This window comes from Podarcis liolepis (genome assembly GCF_965112155.1).
Source record: "Podarcis liolepis genome assembly, chromosome: 4".
Classification (NCBI taxonomy): domain Eukaryota; kingdom Metazoa; phylum Chordata; class Lepidosauria; order Squamata; family Lacertidae; genus Podarcis; species Podarcis liolepis.
This window is the reverse complement of record NC_139558.1, coordinates 89,477,177-89,503,447: the sequence shown is the minus strand read 5'-3', so window position 1 is coordinate 89,503,447 and position 26,271 is coordinate 89,477,177. Positions and strand designations below refer to the sequence as shown.

General features: G+C 42.5%; 3 protein-coding genes across 11 annotated transcripts in view; 2 read left to right on the top strand and 1 right to left on the bottom strand.

Moving 5' to 3' along the window:
* The window catches only part of CEP295 (centrosomal protein 295), a 32,120-nt gene extending 30,466 nt beyond the window's left edge, over positions 1 to 1,654 (top strand). For all 8 annotated transcript variants that reach the window (XM_083499159.1, XM_083499157.1, XM_083499155.1 and 5 more), the window contains 2 exons: positions 425 to 524; positions 1,337 to 1,654. In XM_083499159.1, the coding sequence (XP_083355285.1) occupies positions 425 to 524; positions 1,337 to 1,381 (145 nt within the window). In that variant the 3' untranslated portion in view covers positions 1,382 to 1,654. The remainder of the gene's footprint in view (positions 1 to 424; positions 525 to 1,336) is intronic.
* Positions 1,655 to 3,637: 1,983 nt separating this feature from the next.
* On the bottom strand, positions 3,638 to 15,297 carry TAF1D (TATA-box binding protein associated factor, RNA polymerase I subunit D; the record flags this gene model as incomplete). The annotated part of the gene is made up of 12 exons (XM_083500601.1): positions 3,638 to 3,794; positions 4,188 to 4,259; positions 4,756 to 4,809; positions 5,611 to 5,678; positions 6,199 to 6,232; positions 6,906 to 7,599; positions 8,546 to 8,699; positions 10,674 to 10,735; positions 11,240 to 11,297; positions 11,920 to 12,095; positions 12,795 to 13,207; positions 15,054 to 15,297. Coding segments are annotated over 6 exons (969 nt in total), but the record flags the coding sequence as incomplete, so codon positions are not given.
* Positions 15,250 to 25,577, top strand: LOC310705300 (ester hydrolase C11orf54 homolog). Of its 2 annotated transcripts, none has more exons than XM_083499930.1 (9): positions 15,250 to 15,359; positions 17,128 to 17,222; positions 17,650 to 17,748; positions 19,907 to 19,980; positions 21,805 to 21,906; positions 22,907 to 23,083; positions 23,903 to 24,052; positions 24,778 to 24,894; positions 25,192 to 25,577. In XM_083499930.1, the coding sequence occupies exons 2-9, from the start codon at positions 17,165 to 17,167 to the stop codon at positions 25,363 to 25,365; spliced, it is 951 nt and encodes a 316-aa protein (XP_083356056.1). In that variant the 5' UTR covers positions 15,250 to 15,359; positions 17,128 to 17,164; the 3' UTR covers positions 25,366 to 25,577. The 2 variants fall into 2 exon arrangements, with proteins under 2 accessions (XP_083356056.1, XP_083356057.1); XM_083499931.1 differs by having other exon boundaries at positions 15,283 to 15,359; positions 17,086 to 17,222.
* The last annotated feature ends 694 nt before the right edge of the window (positions 25,578 to 26,271 follow it).

Here is a 26,271-nt window from a genome sequence, read left to right as displayed (position 1 = left end):
GAAGAAGGCCTCCCTTTTACTTTGAGAAATTGACTGATTTCCCCCTCCCCTCCCCTCCCTAAAACAAAAACATGGGGTGCATTCAAAAAGCATCCAAGTTGGTTGGAAGACTCTTGCACTTCCCAACGTAGCAACAATCCTCAGCTGTCAGTCACAGGTGGGTGAGGCTGCCTATCTGTCAAATACATGGCTTTGCAAGTCTCCAACCACCTCCCCTTTTAAGCTGTGCCTTGGAAATTTAAAATGGGAGGGTCTGGAGACTTGAAAAGCCTCATGCTCCCATTTCAGATTGAAACAATAGCTGCCTTAAAACCCCTCATTATTCATAAACACTGAATCTTACTATTTTATTGTCTAATCCCCCTTCTGGAGAGTGTTTTGGGCAGTCCACTGCTAATGTGCACTTTTTAAAACCTTTGGGCAGATTGTATAATAATCTAGCTGAAGTGAAAACCAGAAAGCAGGAGAGAGAGCGACGAGAAAACTATGCCAAAAACCGGGAAAGAGCAAAGGCATTTCAAAAGGTAAAATGCTTGCAAACTCCATGTGGTTTTGAAGCAGGGTTTTTTCAAGCCGAGGCTTGCATTCTCTCATGGCAACCTTAGGGGAGGAGGGAAGGAAATTTCAGTGGTAAGCAGGGCAAGAAGTGGGTGGAGCAATAGGTTGCCTTTGTACACTAGCCTACATTATTGCCAAACAAGGATTATACCCTGCACTCCCCTCCATCATGGCAAAAGGACATTGGGGTGTGGCCTGGAGAGTCCGGAAGGCTGAACAGAGAAACCATTCAGCCTCCAGGTATTTCTTACCTGCTTATTGCAGGAGTGATCCCAGAGTGCATGACAGCAGAAAATGCAAACAGCGTTTAAAATAATCATAACAGCAAAATCAGCAGAGCTCACAATGGCCTGAACAATTGGGAGGGTATTCAGTTGATGCTGAAAACTCAGCTGTATTCAAAGAGAAAGGGAGTTCCACAGTCAGGGCACCTGCCTCAAGAATGCTCATTCCCATGTTGACGTGTACAAAATGTGGCAATCAAGAGGGCCCCATGGAACTTAACAGATGGGCAGGTCTATAAGGGAGAAGATATTTAGGGCCTAAGCTGTATGCACTGAAATGAAAAGGCAGCTGCTGCTACATTATTATTCTGTGAAATCTTAAAAGTCATACATATGCTTGCAAAAATCTCGTTAAAATTGAGAAATATTCTAGAGCTATTTATTAGGGGAAAGTGCCCATTGATTAGCCTTGAAACCCATTGAGTGGGTTATGTGCATCTTATTTGCTGACTCTCCCTAGCTGACAGTTGACTTTTCCTCTCATCTCAATACAGAAAACATTGGAAAACCTAAGAGCCAGAAAAACAGCGAAAAAATAATGTGCTTCAGAAGGGACTTCCAGGTGGACTAATTCTTCGCTGTAAAGTAAAAAAACGACTCAAGCTCACCTTTGTAAATATATGATGTGCCAGCCTTATATATATTACATTCAATTCGGATAATTTGCCAATATGGCCAAAGCTGTATAGGGTGAATTGCCATATTTTCTACAATTATGACTTTTTAAATCAAGGAATGTTTTTTAAAAAACTTCACATGCCCCCCCCCCCAGCTTTTGTATCACTTTTTTATTTATAATAAAATTTTAACATTTAGGTATCGAGCTTGTTTTATCAAGGGAAAACTTATGTTCAAAGGAAATACTTTCTTACTTTTAAAAGAGGACTATGAAACTTAAAACATATTGCACTAATTTAGTGCATTTGCTTTTGTTAAACCACCACCAGAAAGTTACAAGTCGTTGGCAGCAGAACAATGAGTCACAGCTGTAACTGAAGGGGAGGTGGTAGTCCTTTTAAACTATCTTCTAATTCACTTTGGGCTTTCAGTGTGTAATGACCAGCACATGAAATGGGGCTTTAACCCAAAAGCAGCTATTATGCAAGCATCAACCACTTTTTAAGAACAGCTCCCATTCTACAGTGGTACCTCGGGTTAATTCGTTCCAGAGGTCTGTTCTTAACCTGAAGCATCACTTTAACTAACAGGGCTTACTGCCGCCGCTGCATGATTTCTGTTCTCATCCTGAAGCAAAGTTCTTAACCCGAGGTACTATTTCTGGGTTAGCAGAGTCTGTAACCTGAAGCGTCTAATACTGGAACTGCCACCAGTCAGTCACTGATGACAGGCTGTAAGACGAAGTAGGGACCGGCTTCTGTCTGGTATCTTGGGAAAGGGTAATCCCAAGCAGAAGAAGAAGAGGAGTTTGGATTTGATATCCCGCCTTTCACTCTCTTTAAGGAGTCTCAAAGCGGCTAACATTCTCCTTTCCCTTCCTCCCCCACAACAAACACTCTGTGAGGTGAGTGGGGCTGAGAGACTTCAAAGAAGTGTGACTGGACTGGCCCAAGGTCACCCAGCAGCTGCATGTGGAGGAGCGGAGACGCGAACCCGGTTCCCCAGATTAGGAGACTACCGCTCTTAACCACTACACCACACTGGCAGCACCTAAACCCAGAATTACTGAAAATGGAAATGAGATTTGGGTTCTTTGGACCAGCTCCATCAGTAGAAATAACCACCTGCCCTTTCATGACACCTTACTCTGAAATGAGGGGCGTTCCTTGTCAAGGGCTGGAGCAAGGGCTAGAGACAAAATGGAAACAAGCTGCCAGGGGGAAGGAACAGACTAATCTTACCAGAGCTAAACTGATCAGTTAATAAGTTCCACTACTGTACTTGCTTTGGGCTTTAAGCAAAGTATTCACTGTTCACTTGAAGTGCATGTCTTAAGAGCCACAGCATGTAAGTGTTTTTAGTGGGGCTTAACATATGTCATTACTCTCAACAGCTTCTGCTTTCCTGGGGGCCCACTGCCCACTGGGCTAACTGTACATGGCTTGTTTGCCAGGGTGCTTTATATGCTAGCCCAGGGATCAGCAAACGTTTTCAGCAAGGGGCTGGTCCACTGTCCCTCAGACCTTGCAGGGGGCTAGACTATTTTGGAGGGGGGGGGGAAATATGAACGAATTTCTGTGCCCAAATAACCGAGAGATGCATTTTAAATAAAAGGACACATTCTACTCATGTAAAAACACACTGATTCCCAGACCGGATTTAAAGGTGATTGGGCTGGACCCAACCCCCGGGCCTTAGTTTGCCTACCCATGTGCTAGCCCATCAGTCTCCAGCTTCTTGGTATAGCTGCAGCAAGGGAAGGGAGGTTAGGTGAGGGAAGGTGGATACATGTGAGGTTGTGGATTCTCCTTCCTTTGCCATCCCCTTTGCTTAAAAACCTCCATCTGTCATGGATGCTTTGAGCAGAGATTCCGGAATTGCAGGTGGGTTGGACTAAATGACCCTCCCTACAACTCCAGGTAGACCAAGCCAGTTCCAAGCACAGTGGTTATGTTGCTGTGTCCAACAGCCGGCCATGTTCAGATAGTTTTATTAGTCCTGCATTGTACATGTATAGATCAATAATCTGAGAAAGCTTCTCACCGAGATCCCAGAATCTCATGGAGTCGTCAAATGGGTTGTATAGTGCGAGAAAAGTCCAGCATTTGTAAGGAAAAGGGAGCAGGAACGAACTCAAATAAGCACAAGTTTTATTGATACAGAAAACCAACACACCATTCCAGCAAGGACTTGTTTATTGAGCAGACATTTTAGAATTCCATAAATTTCACTTTTGAAGCTTTAAGAAAAACACCAATTCGTTTAATTTAAAAGCTGTCTGACAAACGAGCACCCCGGCGTGTTCTTCCATTTTCTATCCGGCTGTTAAGGTACCTAAACGTGTAAAAAAATAGTGAATACATTATAAAACCAGCATGGTTTCATTCCCTTCCAACCACCCCATAGTTAATATTGGAGGTGTACTTCCGCCAATTTCAGTGATTTAAGAGTTCATCTCAAATGGGCCTTTCCATAAAACGTCCGTTTGGGGAGGCCAAAATTCAACCAATGCCACCTCCAAATTTCCCTGCAAAGCAGCTGCCTAAAGTGGATTCAAGCACATGTCTCCTCCAGGATAGACCACAGAGTACATATAAAGTACCCTTGACATCCTGCAAAGGATTTCCATATTAGGTCATTGCGTTAAGAGCCGTTTGTTCAACAGCATCCAGCCCTCTTTGAAGTGACCTTGCAACAAGCAGTTCAAACAGCACCTATAATATTTACCTTTAGCACCAGACAGAGCTTATTTGCCTAAATTGCAGATTCCTTTTCAGGCTTGTAGATTGTCTAGCAGCACTGGAAAACAAACATTAGCACAAGATTAGGATTAAGTAGCTCTAGGAAACCCAACTTTGAATTGCAGCGGTGGTTCAAACTATTGGCCACATGCTCCTAGCTTTTGCCAGATGTTTCCAACAGATTTGATGCTACCGTAGCAACAATATAAAAATCTGGAGGAGTTACTTTATGGTCACGTCCACAGCATACCAGAAATGAGATTTCCTAGCAGCCTTGGTAGAGACCAGGTAATACACCCAAAGAGTTTTTAAAAATTGTGGTATTGTGAAACATGTCGAAAAATAAACATTACCTACAGTTCCCAATAGCCTTGTATACAGGCAACTCCCTGTTTACACAGGAATTGCATTTTGGGTCATTGTGCATGTTAGCACTGCCTGGATATTATATTTAATATGAAGGAACAGGAGGTTGTCTGTTTCTGTGGCTAGCATTTTGTTTAATACAGCTTGGTTACAAATACAATATAGCAAATACTCAAGAGCAACATTACCTTTTCAAGCAGATTTTTCCTAGCTGCATCCCAGGCTTTCAACCAAGTCCATGCCTGTAGACGGACAACACTTCTTAATGCTCAATTTCACACAGTGAGAGCTGCAAGTACTCAGTAATTTGCTGTCTTGCAGTTTTATCCCACTAACCTAACATACAGTTTAGTGGGTAAAGCGAAACCACAAGTTTTCTCTGTGAGGTATTTCCAACGATAGGAACCTACGGCAAGGTGGCATCGGGATAGACCTCAACATTAATAATTTTTATTTTTAAAATATATGTTGGAAGCTGCCCAGAGTAGTTGGGGCAACCCAGTCAGATGGGCAGGGTACAAATAATAAATTATCACTATTAGGTTGATAAGGTGTCACATGTTTCTATCCATTTATTCCCCCCCCAAAAAAAACTTATTTTCTTCCAGGAACTTTGCGTTTTAGTTAATACATTGTTGAGATTTACAAATATAATCAAATAACATGTACATTCTGTTACCTTGATTCCAATGCTGCAATGCTAACTTGAGCTATACTGGAAAACCATAAAGTACTTGCATATTGTTGTTTCTGTTATTTATATTCCCTCCTCCCCCAGGGTCAGGGGGCCACATGCCAGAACAAATGTGAAATTTACCTTCGTACTGTGGGCTCCTTTCTACATATTCCCTCCCTATCCTCTATCCAGGCAAGCAAGCATATCAAAAGTTCAAGGACACACTCCAGCCAGCCAGAAACACTCAGGGGAGCGCAAAGAAAGGGCTAGTGAGGTGTACAGTCTAGGAAGAGTCCCAAGGGCCAGACAAAGACCTGCACTTGTCCCTGCCCTAGGCCTTATGTTAAGCTAAAATAAGGTCACATACCTCAACGTCCTTCTGTTCCAAACTAGAGCAGCTTCATGCCATTTGAGTTTTCTACCTGAAAGAGCCAGCTGCCAGTTTGCAGCCACAAGAGAGCACATGTCAAGCAAAAGCTGTTAGGGTATCCCAACGGTGCTTCAGCAGAATCTGCTTCCTGGAGATTCCTCATGCTATTCACCATACGGTTTGCAAATGAGGGCTTCGTCTTACTTCCAGGCAAGAACGGAGAGCCAGCTACACAGCAGTACATTCATTGGTCAAAGTTCCAGGAAGTCTCATTTGCAAAGAATGTAACAGCCAGCAACCTACGTACTTAATTTGGACTAGCTGTTATTGTTTGTTCAGAATGGCTGTTTATCATTCACTCTTTTCAGAGCAGTTGAACATCTTGCCAATCATCATTAACAATTCTTTACCATAGCTTCTACTATGACACAGTCTCTTCCAAAGAGATGGAATGGAACATATTTGCATAATTCCTTTTATACAGTGAAGCAGGTTAGGCAAGCAGCAACCAATAATTAAAACATAATCAAGCTGAAATATATCTTCACTAGCCATGTTTATGTTTCAGGCATAATAGTTTCTTACCAATTTGGGTGACAGGTGTTCATTATCTGGATTCCTTTAAAAAAAAGAGGGTTTAAAAAAAAATCAGCATAGAACTTCATTTATGGGCCAATATATTGCCATGAAAATTTAACACTTCAAGCATGTAGTACACTCTTCTAGTCAATGCAAGGTAAAGTTTCATCCGTAGGGAGCCGGTGAGTATACTGTCCGGCTTGGGACAAAATGACTTAATTTTTTCCTCCTCTGAATTCTGTGAACGTGGCCTGCCAATACTGGAATGGATTTTGTCATTAAAGCAGTGGACAATCTTTCTGTGAATGGCTGTGTTTCTTCAGGACTTGTCACTCATTTGCTGTTAGTGGGCAGAGCCTAAAGTCAGAGCCAAATGGACAAAACCGACTGCTGGGGAGGAGGTAGGATACTATTCATGGCTGAACTGATTGCTTGAAGAGGGCCACATGAAAACAGGCCAAGGGCCAAGATTGTCCACCCACAATTTAGCAGAGATGTCAGAGCAAGCTTATTACAGGTCTCATTGTCACCAATGCAATTTGTCTTACAAGGATGGAAGCATAACCTGTGTTTTCTGTAGCCTTGTTGCTTACTTCAGGCACAATGAAGTGCGCCTACATTTTGTATACCCAACAAGGCAAAGCATGTTAAATTGGCAAATACCAACCCCCAGACCATTTCTTAGCATCACATTTAAATGCAAGACACATTACCTTTAGCACAAAGCTGTTGCTTTGATGCACAGACATCACATCTCAATTGGACCATTTCATGATGGTTCAGGATACAAAACATTTTCCAGTATTTTCCATGCACTAAACGGTACAAAATTATAATGAATCAGAACCTAAGCTTGTACAGTCAACATGAAGTTATGTGATCGTAATCACATTTCTATGGGGATGTTTAGGATAACCAAATCCGTAATGCCCCCCCCCAAGACCGCTCCAAAGGCATGCAGATTCCTGCTTTCAGCCATCAGTCCCAGTCAAGTATTTTGACAATGTATTCCAGAAGCAAAAATTTCTTTTGTATGTGCTTATGGGAAAACTTTGAAGAACCACCCAGGGAACAAAGAATAAACTAGAATCAAATAACTGCACACTTTATAAATCAATAAATCCTTCAAATAACATGTAATTTGTTTCAACAAAAATACCAGGTTTAGCAAGCACAGTAGCTTGAGAACCAACGATGCCATATGCTGAATTATTATTGCACTGCTTTTTGAACATGCCATCAGGAACAGACTGCTGGATGCAGATACCATACAGTGCACTTATCAATTTATTCCTCTACCCCCTGATGTATTCCAAACTGGTACACAGCACAATGCAGAACATGAATGGATCTTAACATACCTCTTTTGCAAGCCGGGGTTTTTCTTAATCATCATTGTCTAGAACACTGAAAACAATAATTGGGAATAGTCTTAGAAATGAATTTATTTCAAACTTTCTTACAAATATTCAAAAGAGTAACCAAACACTATTTGACAAGAATTACCACCCCACTGTATCCTAATTGCCTGTGGCCTCTTTGAGATAAAGAGCTTTTATGGGATATCAGAAAAACTCTATCCTATGCAAAAAGTACAGTATTCCTGGGACTAACAAGTCATGTTCCTTCCTATTAGTAACACAGCCAATACAGATCAACTGTGGGTTGCAAAAAAGGATTTATTCTTAGCACTTGACTCCATGGTTTTTTGTCTATGAGAGTAGCCAAAACCTGAAGCTGTGCTGGTAAGCAAAGTGCTCACGGTAGAAAAAACATTGCATAAATGTCTAAACTTATTGTTACTCTAGGTCATCACCAATTCAGACAAACATCCCACTTCCTTTTCAAACACACATTTCTCCAAACACAAACCTACGATCAGCCAAACCAGCATCCCACCCCCACTTTTCCAGTTGGGATGAAGGCCAAGTGAAAAAGCAATGTTGGTATTTTATGGTGAAACTGCTTCTGGAACATGTTGTGCCACTCTAGATGTTGCTTCCAGTAGCCTTTTCACAAGTTTGCAGTTCATGTCAGCAGCAAGGTCCCATTCCCAGTGTCAAGAAAGCATGTGAATGAACAGACCCACAAAAGTCTTTAAAATGTGGACACATTTAACACTGAATGGAACATACTAAATATGCTACCAATGAACACACCAATGGCACAGCCGCCTCCTTCAGCAAATGCAGGGCTCACATTTAAAATTTCTTGCCAAGGCATAATTTTTGGATGGTTCTTTAAATGTACCAACCATGGCTGGTGTATTTCTGCCAGTTAAGAAGTTACGTGTTTTGCTTTCCTATAGCTCTTGCCACTCTTAAGGAAAAGACCAGTGAAGGAAAAAGGATACCTGGTGAAGCAGAACAAATCCAAGGCTAGTTGCAAACTATAGGAAGCAGTGTGGATGAAGCCATCTTCCTTGCTGCCATGGACAAATGCTGCTTCCATATGTTCTCAGAGCCATTCCTTATCATGGCTATTAGTAGCTTCAGTTGCTGGTAGTGCTGGAAGAACACATTTCAAACATACATAAACTTTTAGCTTTGGCTGCATTCTCTTCAACTGCCTCATAAAGAGTTTGTTGATTTATCTAGTGCCATCTGCACTGACTAGCCGTGGTTCTTCAGACTGAATTGAAGATCTTTGGCCTTAAGGCGTTACAGGCATCTTCAAATGCTTTTCTGAGGCTGTGTGCTGATTTTATCAAATTTTGTTCAGGCAGCTTTTTTTCCTTAAGTTTTTACTAAAAGCATCTCCCCCCTCCCCCCACCAGATGTACATGCACTCCAGTTGTGTGCTTAAGGCATGCCCAAAGCAACTCTCATTCTGCACTCAGTTCTGGTCAGTGTGTTAGGTTTTAGTTCATTTCTGAATCACTCAGCAGTTGAACTTAAAAACAGTCATCACATGAACTATTGTGCAGAATCTAGACTCACTTATGAATGCCACTTTATTGTTACTCAGTCAAGTCCTTGGTTAATATACACATGCTTTGAACACCAACATCCAACTGCCCTCTTTCTCCATTTCATTCCTATTTAGACCCCTCCCCCCAAAAACCTGGTTCTTCTGTTCTATCTTGAATTGCTGCTCTCCCATCTCCTTAACATCTACACCTTATTGCAGCAAAGTCAAAGTACAGGGAAATGAAATATTCACGTGTTCTCCCCCTGCCTAATTTTCCTCCTCCCTCCTGGTCTGTTTAAGATTGTATGTTCCCGGGGGCAGGGCTCTGTCGTACCTGTTCTTTGCAAAATGCCACCTACACGTACATGGTAATATATTAGTAAAATACTACTACTAAAAAAATTCCAATAATAGTACAACCACACCAAAAATTTAGATCCTACTACCTCATGCCAAAGCACTCATTTCAGGTGATAAAAATAAGATTGCTGGCACTGGTGGTAATACTCCAGAACAAATCACTGTTCTAGATTAAAATGAGGTATATGGAATATGATAAATGCTACTACGCTGTGCTGAGATCTAGTAACTCATGAAGTCAAGCAATGTTCAGATATGAGCATGTGCAGCATATAAGCTGTGCATGCTTTAAATATTAAAAGGGGCTGATCAGGTAAGCACTTTGGGGATGGGAAGAGCTTACCAAGAGCAGTACCCAGTTATCACATCTTGCTAGATTAGATGCCCAACTCTAGGAAACTTTTTTTTAGGAAACTTAGAAAGCCCCAAGTAAGCAACACACACTAAGGTGATACAATAGTCTGATTGCCATGTTCAAGTAATGAGATTTACACAGAAGCTATTTAGCTCTTAAATGGCTCAGGCCACAATCCCATGCACTCTCCTGAAGTCCTAATGGGTTCATAAGAAAAAATACTCCAGCACACACAAGTTCCATTTAAAAAAGAATGTTAGCTAGCACTCCAATAAAGCTGGATTTTGCACCTAGTTAATGGGGCAACATATTTAACAATACACTGATGCCAGCCCCCAGAACTGCAATTTGTCAACTCCCCGTGTCAGATTCTTTGCCCACCCTTTCAGCAAGGCAGCTTGCAACTGTAAAAGCTATCCATAAGATCTGCAAGAAAAACCCTGTTGGAGTCAAGTCAACAAGGGGATGTACAGTAGTGCTGCTCAAACACCTGCCTCAAAAGCATTTGTTCAAGGGTCCCTTAGCTAAAGGGACGGATGACCACAGCTAATAGCCCGTCTAGAATAACTCCATCACTACCCTCCTACTCTAGTGTAAAGCAGGAAAATCTCACAACTTAAATCTAGGCAAAAGAGGCACCTGTCTTGTGTGCATGCACTCTCCACCTTACTGCAACAGCAGTATCAGAATCTCCAGCTTCCAATTGTAATTTATTTAAAATATGGTTACTGAGAACAAGCCCAAGTCTGAAGACACGCTATTTTAACATTTTAATTTAAAGGCATCCACTACTGAAGCTTCTTGCTCATTTCCTTCCTTACTTTCTTTGCTATATTCTGCAAATAGGCTCACTTACTTTGACTTCCTCTTGCGCGTCTTCTTTGGAATTTCACTACTTAGTATGAAACAGCTGTTTTCCTATGGCAAAGAAACAGACAAGGTAAATGTAACACACAAACATGTGAATAGAGATCAAATCAACCAAATATACAGAAGTTTCCCGTTACAAAGCTAATTCCTGACAGAATTTAAAAAAAAAACCAAAAACATTTATGTCTTTTGGGTTCAGTCAATATGTTTATATTTCATAAAAATTGGGAAATCGATGGAAGGGAATCTGAGTCCAACTTAGGAAAAGAATTTAATTTTTTATAAAAGATGTAATATTAACATGATAAGAAGGGAAAATAATAACTTGCTAACACAATTATGGGAATTGGGATGTATGAAGGGGGGTGGGGGGAGGTCAACGACCAAAGTTAAGAAAGTAAGATCTTTGAAATTATACATGTTTTTGTTTTTGTCTTTTATGTGTGTGTTATGTCTTTATAAAATGTGAAAAACCAATAAAAATTTTATAAAAAAAGAAAGAAAAGAAAACCACTGAGTTAAAGTGATTGACTTAAGTCAGCAAAGACTTACCACTATCTTGGCACCCATTTCTTCTTTATCTGCAGAACTCTCAGTCTGGTCATCTCCACTGAAATACAGCAATTGCCCAGTTATCTGTATGTAAGTTGTAAATGAGAATAGTAGAAACATTGAATTCATATAGCGCTTTCTAGCTTTCAAAGTGCTTCCTGTGCATTTCCTAGTTATAATTCTTACAACTCCCCAATACAGAGTGCAAGGTGTCAGTATTATCCCCCCTACAGGCTGTTACTGAAACCTTTTCATTTCAGGACTGCATGTTGTAGTAAATCTGAACTTGGAAGGATTTTATTCCCGTCCACTGAGAAACTCAAGAATTAAGGTGTGTTCCTGTAAAATCTGCAAGAATACATTTGTTAAATAGGAAGCACATTACAACATTGCAATCCTGATATTTCTGAAAGCGTGCCACACGTCAGACACATTCTCAAGAGATTTATAGGTTTTTATCTCTTTCAAAGTTTAATTTCTGGGTGTGTCTATAGGAGTATACTTTCTATGGTATAATCTAAGCGGTGAACAATCCACTATTGATACAAGCAAGGGTTGAGGAAGATGGCTTAGCAGGACGGAGATCAGCAGATTCCCATTTTCAACTCTTCCCTTGCATTGAAGTTTCTACTGAGTGCACAGATGTGACGCAGAACTTTAGAAAGCGTAATTATACATACTTTGTCTCCACAATGGGAGAAAGAGGTTCATCCTCATCCACGTATTTGTACTTTCTTGACGCCAGACTTTCATTTTCTAGATCATCCACAGCATTCAACTGCGTCAAAGATTTTTCCATGAGCTTCTCTAATTTCAGCGTTTCAATGTATCTGAAGTATCCATTTAAAGCTGCTTGCTGGGGGAGAAGAAATTTGCTCTATGAACATAAACCAGGAGAAAAGACTCTGAAAGCCCACAAATTTGATTATGCAGTATACCAATGAGGCTTTCTTTCAACTGCAAAGCAGTTTTTCCCAATCAAGTTTGTTACTCAGGAAGCAAATTATTAACACTATGAAATACGAAAGACCAGAGCATTATTGTATATAGTTGCTTTCTCTAAATCAGTGTTTCCCCAAGTTCCCAAACTTCATTTTCCAAATAAACACACATGCAGGTTACCTAAAAAAAGAAATCTACTGCAGATAGCTAACTACAGTGATTTAACAATGCTGCTGACAAAAGTAGATCCAAACATCAATATACTGACAGCAACGTACTAGGTTCATCCTTCTCATTAGGATTATTTTAAAGGTTGTTCATAATTTTTATTTCATTTCTGTGTATAATGTAAATGTTACTCTGATTGATTTTAATAATTTTATAATTTCAAGCTTCAAGCTGTCTTATTTTATATCATCTTTCTTTACTATGTTGCAGGATGTAGGTAAATATAGATATATACATAAAAGAATGCAAATTTGTCGATGAATCTTTGTCTGTTCACTTAACGAAGGTAAATTTCCAGGGGTGTGTGGAATATTTTTTTTCCAGAAAAGGGCACGGTAGGCCAAATAAGTTTGGGAACCTCTGCTGTAATTTAACTGCTACTTACCTCATACAGACACACCATTCTAAAGGGAATGCGTTTCACTCCGTACAGTCTCTCCACAAATGGAAAATTAACAACTTTCTCAGTAAGTTTCTTTTTCCGTTTCTTTCCTGGGACTCTTGGCTGCTGTCTCCTCTCACAAGTTTCTTGCTCCTTGCATTTCACAGTTTTCTTCTTTGCGACTTTCTTCTTCCTAGCACTTGGCCTCCACTTTCTCCTCTTCAGATGCTGCTTCCTTCTGAAGTAGTCAAAGAGGGCTCTGAGGTCAAGTTTAGGTTTGGGCAACTTAGCCTTTAGAGAGCCATTCTGTGTTTTATTGCCAGATGGACTCTCAGGAGACTGACCAACAAGATTTGCTGGCAGCATACCTTTCGTTTTCTTTGAGGGCTTCAGTGAATGCAAACCAGTTAGTCCTGCTGAAACAATGAAAGAAAATGATTGCTCTTTGATGGTATTTTAATCAATCTATTTAGATCAGAGCATACCAGTCTAATACAGAAAATCTTTAGCAGAGTGCATTTACAACAGTGACCCCTCACCTCCAGAGCCTACAAGTGCTTAAGAAAGGCTGCAGCCTTCATTTTCAAGAAGCTTACAGGGACAAGGTAGATTCTTCCTAAACTGTTTCTTGTACAGTTTTACAGTCTACTATTTTTGCCAACTTTACATACTGCTGATCTTTTAATTATTTTATCATTTTATTGACTGTTGCACATCTTGTCGCCATCAGTCATACTGCACCCACCGGGCAAAAAGGCAAAATATTAAATGAGTATATGGGTGCTATGGAGAAAGCCTACCCAACTAGGAAAGAGTTTATCATGGGGTCTTACTAAGAGAAGAATTTAGATGGAAATGCATTAACAGAAGTAGCAAAGCCATTATACAGATAAAGGGGGAATTCATTAAAGCTGAAGGACAGTGACTAGGTTTTATCTTTTTCATGTTTTCTGTCTGAAATACAGAAACCATTTAACCAGATGCTAAACTTTTTACAATCTGTATCAAGCCTTGGGAAGCATGGCCGCTTGTGGTCTTCAGCATTGCTGAACAATTGAGTTTTTGCCTTCAGCAATATCAGCTATATTCTGTTTCTAGTTTGTACTAGGAGTCAAGTACACACATCAACTATTCGCTAAATTATTAAGGCAACTTCAGGACTTCAGTCCCTAAAACAAGTGCGGTTGTATTTTCAAAGAAATCTCACACTATCCATTTGCCCAACACAGGCTTCTTAGCCATTTAAAATGCATTTAATCTAGACTTATTTATCTTTTGCTACCAATTGATCAAGTTACCACAACCCAAAGGTGTGAAAAAGCCTTAAGTACCCAAGCATCAGTTACTGAAAACGTGTCCCTAATGATACACATTTAGATGCACATACACCGGTACTTTACTGGTATAATCACAGAGGCTCTTATCAGTATGCTCTGATGAGGTCAAAATAAATCCACCCTAAAATCCAGTGGGATTTTCAATAATAAAATCTGCATAGCATCCCCTATAAAATAGCAAAACATGTTCATTTCTTGTACGTTGTTAATAGATCATAATTTAATTCCAATAACATTTCCCTCCCTCCCCCCGTTTTCAGCTGTTCCTATTTTATTTTTAAGCTTCCTCAAGTGCCCGTCAGGCACTTATCATACACGTATTATAAATACATAATATAGTACTTTTTAATCCTCCACACATTACCAAGGCATGTTAAGAGGTGGGCCAGCTCAATCCAATGAGTTTGATTAAATCAGCCTGGTGCCGCAGCGAGGTCGGCCCTTTGCATTCAAATCCCCAGCCACACATCCATGGTTTACCCCCATTATTTTGGCCCTGCTACTTATCTCTCCACCTAGCCCACCTCGCAGGATTGTTGTGAATATAAAATAATAATTTATCATTTATACCCCGTCAAGCTATTCTACGATCACTACCTTGCGCCCTTTAGGGGAAAAGTCAGGAATTAACAGTAAACACGGATCGCCTCTCAAGCCCTTTTTATGTGCTAAAGCTATTCTCGAGCATTAACCCTCGGCTCCCCGGTCTACCAACCAGGACTAGCCCAGGCCCAACCTTAACCGTTGAAGGCAACGGAAAAGTGCCCGGGGGGGGGAAACCTGGCCTTTCAATTTAAATAGTACCCCCTCACCCCACAATATCCTACCCACATCCTACGTTAAGCGCCCCTAAACCTTTTCCCAACAGGCCTATCTCATCACAGGACGCCAACCGAGCCGATGCCGAACGATTACAGCGACCCACCTCCTCCATTTTGCCGGTTCAACAAGGCCGCGCAAGAGCCGTCGGGCCGCTTAAGTACGCTGTTTTTCCCCCCAGATCTCGCGAGAGTTCGGTTTCGGCGCCGATGGGAGGAAGGGACCGGATGCGCTGGAAGGAGCAGCCTCGCGCCGCCATCTTGAGAGCGGCGACGGGCAGAAATGGGCGTGGCTGGGTGCGGCGCTCCAGCTGCGAGGTGATTGGACGAGGGGCAGGTGACGCTGCCATAGGAAAGAGGCAGTCAGAGAAAGGAACTTGAGACGGGAGCAGGGAGCTGAAGTTTGCATTCCTGTAAGTTGAAGCAGCCATGGGGCGCGGTGTATGCCAAGAATTGTTTGCACGGGTTGGGGGGATGCATGCTGAAATGCAATGCATGTTTTGCTCATTGAGACTGCCTGAGGAATTGGGCGTGGGTTTGTAAGGCGAGGCTGCAAACCCAGGCGCTTTGCTAACTTGTCAGCATTTTTTAAACTTCTTGCCCACCCGAGGTGCCTAGAGCGAGTTGCACCCATGCAACATGGAACTGGGCTTAAGCAATTTGTTAATTGTTAATTTGGACTAGATGCCCCTTAGGATCCCTTCCAACTGAAGAAGTGTGCATGCACACGAAAGCTCATACCAAGAACTAACTTAGTTGGTCTTTAAGGTGCTACTGGAAGGAATTTTTTATTTTTACAACGTTGTGGTTAGCGTTGAAATCCCATTCTCCCTTTGTTGTCGTTTAGTCGTGTCCGACTCTTCGTGACCCCATGGACCAGAGCACGCCAGGCACTCCTGTCTTCCACTGCCTCCCACAGTTTGGTCAAACTCATGTTACTAGCTTCGAGAACACTGTCCAACCGTCTCGTCCTCTGCTGTCCCCTTCTCCTTGTGCCCTCAATCTTTCCCAACATCAGGGTCTTTTCCAGGGAGTCTTCTCTTCTCATGAGGTGGCCAAAGTATTGGAGCATCAGCTTCACGATCTGTCCTTCCAGTGAGCACTCAGGGCTGATTTCCTTCTGAATGGATAGGTTTGATCTTCTTGCAGTCCATGGGACTCTCAAGAGTCTCCTCCAGCACCAGAATTCAAAAGCATCAATTCTTTGGCGATCAGCCTTCTTTATGGTCCAGCTCTCACTTCCATACATCACTACTGGGAGAAGCATAGCTTTAACTATACAGACCTTTGAGCAAACTCTGTTGAAAGCAACAAGGCTTACCTCTGTGTAGACCTATGCAGGTTTGCACTGAACTCAGAGGGACCAGGAGTTCTGAGCAAGCCTTAAGCTTGCACTGGCTCATTGCCTTGTTAATGGATAACTGCAACCTTCGTCCCAGAAACACACTGGAGAAACCACATAAGGCAGTTGTTGGGTGAGTGACAGGTGCATCCAGGTGAGGATGTTGTCCCCTCCATCCCATGAACCACATCCCCTAGATTACATTAATTATGCTAATTTGTAGAATCTGAGACAAGACAAAATGTCCAGGTGCTATTCTCATTTTTATGTGTCAGAAATTAGCCTACTGCCCCTATCCTTTCAGAGTGAGGCTAAGGCTGCAATCCTAATCCCATTTAGCTGGAAGTAAATCCCATTGAATTTAATAGGATATGCCTCTGAGCAAAGCTGCAAATGGGAGAACATGATAGTGGTTTGTATAAATTAGTGGTTGGAAGAAAATGGTTATTTTGGTGCTAAATGCAAACCCAGCAATGTGGTGTTCTTTTATTTGGTGTATGATTAATGGAGCAGTGTCAGGCTGCTGAGTTTCGTAACCCTCTTAGTCAGAGAGAATGGAAAGGGAACAAGGTTTCAGAGAGCAGCTGGGAAAAATAGACATGTTGAAAGCTTGGGAAATGTGCAGCCTTGAAAATGGACTATTTGCACAGCTAGGTTTCTAGTTACTCAGGATGCAGCCTCACATAACATGAGCGTTGCCTGTATCCCAAATAGTAACTGAAAAGGTATATTGTAAAAAGCCTGTACAAACACTCACAGCTTGTATTTAATCACTAAACTTATGTGTTCATTAACAGACCTTGTAAGCTGTTCTAGGGTGTACTCTGATCTCTCCACAGCTTAGCTGTTGAGTTTGCTTCATGAAATAAGAAAAAGATGGCCAATGTTGAGATGTTTGCTTTTCATGTACCTAGCCTGGAAGAACTTGTTGGAGGTGAGTAGATTTGACTCTTTGATGTTACAGAAATGTTGTGACGTACGAAATGGGAGGGGAAACCTTTGGAGTCTCCAGTGGAAGTGAGTTCCATAGTTTAACGATGAGCTGCATGAAGTAGTAGTTTCTTTTCTCTGTCCTGCCTCTTCCAACATGCAGTTTCTTGGGATGTCCAAGAGTTCTAGGGAGGGAGAAAAACCTTTCTCTCTCCACTAGTCCCATATCTGCCTAATGAGAAGAGGCAACAAATAACTAACTGCACAACTATTGCACCATCCAGAAGGCGTTTGAATGTTGGGTGCACATTTTAATGAGATATCCTTGCCTTGCTAAGTTGGTGCTTTTTGTTTCGTTTCATTGCAGAAAGCTTGTCCTAAGTATTTCTAAAGACAACAGTAATAATGCCTTCTTCTTTACCTTCTTCTAGTTTTGCAAAATGGACTTAAAGAAAACTTTGCTGATGTTCAGGTTTCTGTAGTGGACTGCCCTGATCTGACTAAAGAACCCTTCACATTTCCTGTTAAAGGTAATTAGTGAAATCTATGAAATATCTATTTCACAGAGGACTTCTGTCCAAGGTGCCAGCCAGCCACGTCCTTTTCCAGGATACTCCATTGCGTTCCTCTTCTTCCCCTGCTCCCACTTTTGTCTCCTTACTCTCCTCAAAAAGTTAATCCTCACTGTGTTGAGCATATCTAGTCCCCATCTTGGGTGCAGCCGGCATTTATGTTGTGGGGACGGAACCTCAGTTAAGTAGTTTTATTGTTTTACTTGATCTAGGGAGGGCAGCTGCCCCACTAGCTATGTCCATGGTCCCCACTGGGATGTTTTTGAGTGTAACCACTTTTCTTGGGGGGGGGGGGTTTCTTTTTAAAAAAAGAAATCACTTCCAAAACACTCCAGGATTCCTCTGAGCCTACTGATACTTCCAGGGATAGGGAACCTCAACCCACCCAAAAAAATTAAAAAATTACTGGTCTACACCTCCCATAATTACTGACTATTGGGTGTTCTTGCTAGGCCTGATGGAAGTTGTGGTATAACAACACCTTGCAGACCACAAGCTCCCCACTGATTTACATCATGATACAACCTGAAATGGGGGAGGTGGGGATGTTGATATTGTTGGGAATCAAGCCTTTATCAGGAGAAACTGGCCACTCTCCAGGCACCCGGCTTGATCTCCGGTTGACCTCCCTGTCTGCATTCCCCGGCAGGATCCAGGCAGAGGTCGCGATAGGCGATCCTTCTCAGCGTGAGAAGAACACACCACTCTTCCCTGCTCCCTGCTCCCCCCAGGGAGGGGAAAGAGATAGACAGAAACGTATTTACATGCCTTTATTTCTGTCTTTGCAGCGTTACAGAGAAACACGTCTGCTCTCTTCAAACTCCAGCAGCCGAGAGAGTAACTCCTCCTGTACTTCCTGTACAGCTCATATTACACTCTGAGCTAATTCTGGTGCTTCGCACTGTGAATAGACTGTCCCTCTGTTTCCCACGGAACAGTCCCAACATTCCCATTATGTTTTGCTTTCAAGCTTCCAGCTCGCGGCTGCATCGCTTCTATATCGTAACAGATATAACATAGGCAGGTCCTATGCTGCAAACATGTCATAAGTTTGAGATTCCTTTGTTTATCATTGTCTCAAAGTTGGGAGAAGATGGAGCCCTTAATGGCTGTGCTTGAAGAAGAAAGCCTCTGCATTTTATACTAGTGATCTGTTTTCTCTACTAAACTAGGTCCGGCAGTTGCCGGCCAAATAATAATAATAAATTATATTTGTATCCCACCCTCCCTGGCCAAAGCTGAGCTCAGAGCAGCTAACATATAAATAAGACAATATGCATAATACAGTATACAATACGCAAGTAAAATAACATTCAACATTCATTAAAATAATATAGAATAATATTAAATATGAATAATATGAATAATAATAATATTTATTTATACCCCGCCCTCCCCAGCCAAGGCCGGGCTTAGGGCGGCTAACAAGCAATAATAAAAACAAGTTGAATGAATACAACTTAAAAAACAAGATTAAAATACAACATTAAAACATTAAAATATTAAAATGCAGCCTCATCACAGGAGGAGAAAGGAAAAAGGAAAAAGGGGGAGGGGGAGGGGGAGGGGATCAAATTGGCTCCAAGCCAAAGGCCAGGTGGAACAACTCTGTCTTACAGGCCCTGCGGAAAGAAACCAGATCCTGCAGGGCCCTGGTCTCATGAGGCAGAGCGTTCCACCAGGCCGGAGCCAGTGTTGAAAAGGCCCTGGCTCTGGGTGAAGCTAATCTAACTTCCTTAGGGCCCAGGACCACCATTAAATATCAGCATTTCAAAATTAAACAGAAATCCACTCTTAACAGTTACAATAAGTAATTTCTAAACTCCAATCAATAAAACAAAGCAAACCACAGTGCACAACCTAATACGATACAAAATGAGAAGCAGAGACTGGGGCAAGGCAGGTGGAAAGAGGCCTTGCCTGATGGAGTCTCTCCCTGACAAGCAGAGCACAGAGATAGTGGCCTTCCCTATTATTTGCCCCCCCACTGACTAGTGCAGATTCATAATGGCGCTAAATTGCTGATAGGGAGCATATTGCCCCTGAGATGTTCTTGGTCTCCCCAACATTGGCCCTCGCTTTCTGAAGAAACTAAACTCTTTTGGTCGCCTTGCAGGTATTTGCGGCAAGCCTAGAATTGCCGACGTGGGCGGCGTTCCATACCTTTTGCCTCTTGTACAAAGAGAGAAGGTGAGTTGTTACTACCTGTGGCCACATAATAGATCTGCCTGCAAACATGGGATTTGTTATCTAATGCGAGTTGTACTCAAGATCTGTTGAAATTGTTGGACAATGGCTAACTTAGGTCCATTAATTTCAGCGCATGGCATTCCAACAAAGCAGACTTCAGCTGTGTAATGGAACTTCCCCTCTCGCTATGTGCTCCCCATGACCCCAGATCTGTTCTGGGGGTTCCCTGAACTCTCCAGAGCAGAGGTCAGCAAGGTATACCTCACCTGGACCGGTTCACTCCCATGGAGATTGCTCCGTGGGCTGGATCGCATCTGCGCAGACGCAATTTCCGGTGTCGGCATCTGCGCAGACGTGATTTTCAGCACCACGGAAGCAAGTTCCTGCTCCGCGCTGTGCTGTTTTAGTGCAGTGTGCAGGGACTCTCCGACTGGGTGGCTCAGTTTGGGGGTGGCTCGGGGGCCGTTTAAACCACCTCCGTGGGCCTCAGGTTTCCGACCCCTGCTCCAGAGCATATTTGGGGAGTGGGAGGGAGCATGGAGAGAGGAGGCGGGGAGGGCAAGTTCCATTGGGCAAGGAGAAATGCTTGTGCTGGTCCATCTTATTCAGTGTCTTTGGAGAGATGAATTTACCAGCCCATGGGCAACAAAAATCCATTCCAAACTGTTGACATATGGAATCTTTCCGACATACTAAATTTAGATCTAACTACAGCAAAAAAGGTCATCAAACAAAGATTGGAGGAGGTTGATTTGCAACAAAATCTTACTACAGGTGGAGGTACATGTTCCCCGATAAACCAGGGCATTGCATTTATGCCCCAGATACCTCTATATTTGTCTACCTTATCGGTTGCGTCGCATAGATTCGCTTTGGTTAGAGCCAGATTTAATGTGTTCCCCTCAAATGTGCTGAACAATAGATTTTCTAATGGTAAAACCTGTTTTATGCGCATGTGACAACAAATCAATAGAATCCCTTCATCATATCTTGTTTACTTGTCCTTTATATATTGTTCCCCGATCAAGGATTCTGAGTTCAATCATTCTGGAAACTCTTGCAAAACCACCTGAATCACATCTAGCCTATCTACTCCAGGACATTGATTCTTATAGAACATTACAGGTTGCCAGATTCCTGAATTCAGTTCTTTCATATAAAAGACTTCATGGAATGCTGCATGACTATTAAAATCTAGTAAACTCTATCCACCATCTTTATAATCAAGGCCACAATATGGTACATCTAGAGATTGTATCTAAGGTGAAGGAGAGTATGCGTTGAAATATTTTAGTTGATATTTTAGAATGTAAAATGCTATTTTATTTATTGATTGGTTTTTACCTTGTGGGCTTATAGCCGAATAAAGTATTATCTATCTATCTTGTGCTGGTGGATTTACTTTGTTAGATATTACTTTGTTAGATACAGTAGTACCTCAGGTTAAGTACTTAATTCGTTCCAGAGGTCCATTCTTAACCTGAAACTGTTCTTAACCTGAAGCACCACTTTAGCTAATCGGGCCTCCTGCTGCTGCCATGCCACCGGAATCCAATTTCTGTTCTTATCCTGAAGCAAAGTTCTTAACCTGAAGCAGTATTTCTGGGTTAGCGGAGTGTGTAACCTGAAGCATATGTAACCTGAAGCATATCTAACCCGAGGTACCACTGTATGTCCAAGTGGGCTTACTCTTGAGTGGGACTTAGCTCTCCCACTGAGCTTATGGTCCTTCTGTTATGCGCCTTCAAAGCACGTCCCGGGCATAGATTATCCAACGGAGAACAGCAATTCTAGTGAAAAACCCAACACGCCTTTCTTGTTTAGGTTTATGACCTGAACACAATTGCAAAGGAAATGCAGCTACCGGGAGCTTTCTTTCTCGGAGCCGGAGCGGCTTCGTCCAGAGTTGTCGGAGGCAACGCTGAGGTAGGTAAATATTAGCTCTTAATATGTATGCCAGACTCGATCAAGAGAGCCAGTGTAATGATTGAGAGGGCTCATCTGGAGAGGCCAGGCTGCATGTGACGTTAAAAACGTGCCTTCCTTTATTTCCTTAAACAAGCTGTATGTCGCCTGCTTAATAAAGGATAAACAAATCTCTAAGCAGCTTTTGTGAAATTGTTTAAAATACCTATTTAAAAATCCTTGTAAACTGATGAGAGACTACTGTGATAAAGCGGTACATAAATTGTTTAAATAAATAAAACCAACAAGCTTTAAAAGCAAATAGGCACAATAAAAGGATCAGAATAGAGGAGGGTTGTCATATTTTTCAGTTTTGTCCAAAGTTGACATTTCTGAGCTATTTTTAAGGGAAATCAGCTAAAACAACACCGCCGACATGGACTGCCATGCGCCTGGATTTTCCCTGAATAATTTTGCCGATTTCCACCCAGACACTACTCCAGACTGCAGTATTCCGTGTATGTCCAGGAAATTCCGGGCATATGGCAACCCTAAAATAGAGGGCACAAGATAAGCTTCTAAGGGTCTTATCCCTGACCTAGAAGTAAGCCCCTTTGAGACTTTGAGTATTTCAACTTAGAATCCTCAAAATCCAGTGGTAAACACTAAATCATCTCGGTACGTAGAGCTTCTTTCAGAAGAAAGGTTCCCTTCGTTAACCGGAATAAAATCCTGGTTTCACACTACTTAATTTCAGTGGAACTTTGTCTGAAATCCCTATACCTGCTTATCAGCAGGTCAGCCCCACCCACCCTGAACTTCACATGACTTATTTCTGATCAGACACATATAGGACTGCACGGTTCAGGACCTCTGCCTTCCTCTGAATAGTACATTCTACATTTAAAGAGACCTTAACCTGGAGTGTCAGTGGGTGGTTCTTTTTAATGATCGCGATGCCCGATAAACAGAGCAGATCCATCCAGGAAAGTTAATTTTCTCTCTCTCTCTTTCTCTCTAGCTTATCCCTATCGTTCAAGCTAAAAACGAGAAAAAGCCAGCTGTTAATCGGAGTTACTTGGCCAAGATTAATCTGGAGGATGGTGGGTGCTTGCTGGAACAGTACAGCTCCAAATATAAGGATTGTGAATTTGGGCTGCTGGCCAACTTGTACGCCAGTGAAGGCCTTCCTGGCAAGGTATATGGTCTCACTGACTTTAACGCATACAGTCTTTGCATGTAGTTGAAGGTGGAGAGCCCTTGCTGGTTGTCCCAGATCCAGCCCCTAACATCTCCAGGTACAGCTAGGAAAGACCCTGCCTGGAACTCTGGAGAAGCTTGGTTTGTGGAGGTTTGTGGTGAGTAAAGGTAAAGGGACCCCTGACCATTAGGTCCAGTCGTGACCGATTCCGGGGTTGCGGTGCTCATCTCGCTTTATTGGCCGAGGGATCCGGTGTACAGTACATGTGGCCAGCATGACTAAGCTGCTTCTGGCGAAAAAGAGCAGCGCACGGAAACACCGTTGACCTTCCCGCCAGAGCGGTACCTATTTATCTACTTGCACTTTGACGTGCTTTTGAACTGCTAGGTTGGCAGGAGCTGGGACCGAGCAACAGGAGCTCACCCCGTTGCAGGGATTCGAACCACCAACCTTCTGATCGGCAAGTCCTAGGCTCTGTGGTTTAACCCACAGCGCCACCCGCGTCCCTTTGTGGTGAATAGCCTCCATCATAAATTCATTTGAGTTGTGTTAAAGGAAACTGTTCTCTCTGAGGTTTCAGGCAAATGATAGCACTGCTCTGACAGAATTGCTGTTGGTGAGGTAGTGACAGTACTTGCTGTTTAGGAAAGTTTATGTAGCTACGAAGCCTTCTTACAATATTACTGAGAGCTATGCTGTATGTTAAAATATGCTGTGTTGCTTTTTTTCCAAACAGGAATTGAAAGTTGCATAATCAACATTTTCGTGCCGATTAGTGCCCATAATATAAACACAGCTTCTCTCCTTTTTTTTAAGGTCATTGAAGTGAAAGCAAATCGAAGAACTGGTGAGCAGAATTTCATATCCTGCATGAGGAAAGCCTTAGAAAAATATTATGGTGACAAGCCAGTTGGCATGGGAGGGACATTCGTTATCCAGAAAGGAAAAGCAAAAATTCATATTATGGTAAGTAATAAATAAGTAATGGTTCTCTTCCCTTGTTCTTTGAGAGTATACAACAGCAGTATAGCTGCAATGATAAACAAGGTCTAGGTTTCTGCATAGGAGGGAAAAATGCACGTAGAAAATATGCTGAATTGCAAACTTGTGTTTGCTGTATGCAATTTGAACTTACAGCCGCTTGGTGAGTGTCTCAGGCGCCCAAACCAACCGCAGTTAAGGAAGGGTGCTGGAGTCGCTTGTTGAAATAAATCAAGGCTTGAAAGTCAACAACAAACCATGGCTTCAGACTGTGGTTTGTTGGCAATAAACAAACCATAGTTACTATGCAGGATGGCCCTGTGTCCTACTTATAGCCCCCTATTTTCAAAGAGCTGTAAGAAGATAGTCCTCTTTTTAAAGTTGTCCTCTTTTTGAAGGACTGGCCAGTTTAAGTCTGGTTTAAAGTTTTAAAAAAACCCTGCAAGGAGTGGCTAGGGAAACCCAGACAGATAGGCAGGGTATAATAAATTATTATCAGTACTGTAGTAGTATTATTAGGAGAGAGAGCAGGGGTCTTGAAGTTCCTCATCAACACTTTGCACCTGGAAAGAGAGGTAGGCCGGCTGGGCCCAGTCTTCCCCCCCTATGGTGAGATGTAGGATATTTTTCTGATGGACATTACCAGGCTGACCTTTGCTCCAACATTCCCAACTTTTCATTCCTTAAATATAGTTGTGTTTTTCCTACAGCCCTCAGAATTTTCTGCCTGTCCTTTGAAAACGGACGAGGACGTGAACAACTGGCTCAAGTTTTATGAAATGGAGGCTCCACTAATTTGCCAACCCGTTTTGGTTTCCCATGATCCAGTAAGTCACTTTGTTGGCATACGGCGTGGGTTCTCTTGGGTGTGTGGGCAAGAAATGTTGGCTTGTCTAACCACGCAGACATTATTGGTGGTCACAACCAACCCCAGTGGGGAGCGTTCCAGCATATCGCTTTCTGTCCGCAATCTGAATTGTTACAGCGCACAATCGGGCAGTGCTTCGCCTTGTTTTCTGATTCTCTTTTCATAAATTCATTCTAAGGAAGCGTATAACGGAGGGCTGGGCCTGCGGCATGGCCTAGTCACTCAGCTTCATTTTACTTCTTCCTGTATTCCCCAGGGCTTTGATCTGCGCCTCGAGCACACACACTGCTTCAGCCACCATGGTGAGGGAGGCCACTACCACCAGGACACGACCCCAGAGACCGTCGAGTACCTGGGCTATTTTCAACCCGCCGAGTTTCTCTTCCGAATTGACAAGCCCAAGGAGACGCACATGGTTGGCCGGGATTGAAGCGAGACGGGGTCAGGTTGCAGCGGGAAGCCAGCTCAGCCAAGGAACAGGAAGTCTGGCAAATTGGTAGAAATTTGCCTTTAACCGGATTGAAATGTCGTCACAAGATGGACTCCAATAACCACAGGACGATAGCACTTATTTTGCTTGTTCTCGAGGGGGGATGGCATGTAATTAATGGGTGATTGGAAATACAGCTGAATTTAATCTGATGACAAGGAACACCTGGAGTCAATTACTTAATTGCCGGGAGGGTTGTCTCTACCAGCTGTTTTCTCAACTTCCTTTCTTTCATTAATAACAATTTTTACAAACAGGTCCCTGAGTGGAAGGTGAGGAGTTCTTCCCCATTGTTTTTTTGTTGTTCTTTAGTAAGTCCAGCTGCCACAGACACATATACTGCCATTTTGTCCATGCCTGAAACGCCTGAGAGGGTGGAGGGGAGAGAGATCAGGGGTAAGGGTTGTTTTCTGTAAGCCCTTCTCCTCTGTTTGGGAGTCTGCCTGCCTGCCTCCTGCCCAAAGCCGCTACAAGCAGCACCTCCAAATGGACCAGTCTGGGCCTGAGGATGCCGGTTGCCAAACCTCCCTTGCTTTAACACCAACGAATTCAAAAGTGCAAGATTCCCTCATGATAGTCTCAGCCACGCGTCCTTGCAGCCGTATCCCTCAGTAACTCATCCCATGCCTACAGATTTGCTGCATAGAAATGCGATTATCCCCAAACAGGATTTGGATGCAGCAGAGAGAATACATGGAGCGGGGATGGGCTGGTGTACTTTTTATATATCATAATAATAATTTATATCATAATTTATTTATACCCCGCCCATCTGGCTGAGTTTCCCCAGCCACATAGAAGAGCACAGCAAACTTCAGTGATTCACACAGAGATCTGAAAAAAACA

Bases quoted from the DNA above. Each gene is read 5' to 3' on its own strand.
- LOC310705300 (XM_083499930.1), top strand. From the start codon at position 17,165: ATGGCCAATGTTGAGATGTTTGCTTTTCATGTACCTAGCCTGGAAGAA. The intron at 21,907-22,906 runs GTAGGTAAATAT...CTTTCTCTCTAG, and splicing joins TTGTCGGAGGCAACGCTGAG to CTTATCCCTATCGTTCAAGC. The intron at 24,053-24,777 runs GTAAGTAATAAA...TTTTTCCTACAG, and splicing joins AAGCAAAAATTCATATTATG to CCCTCAGAATTTTCTGCCTG.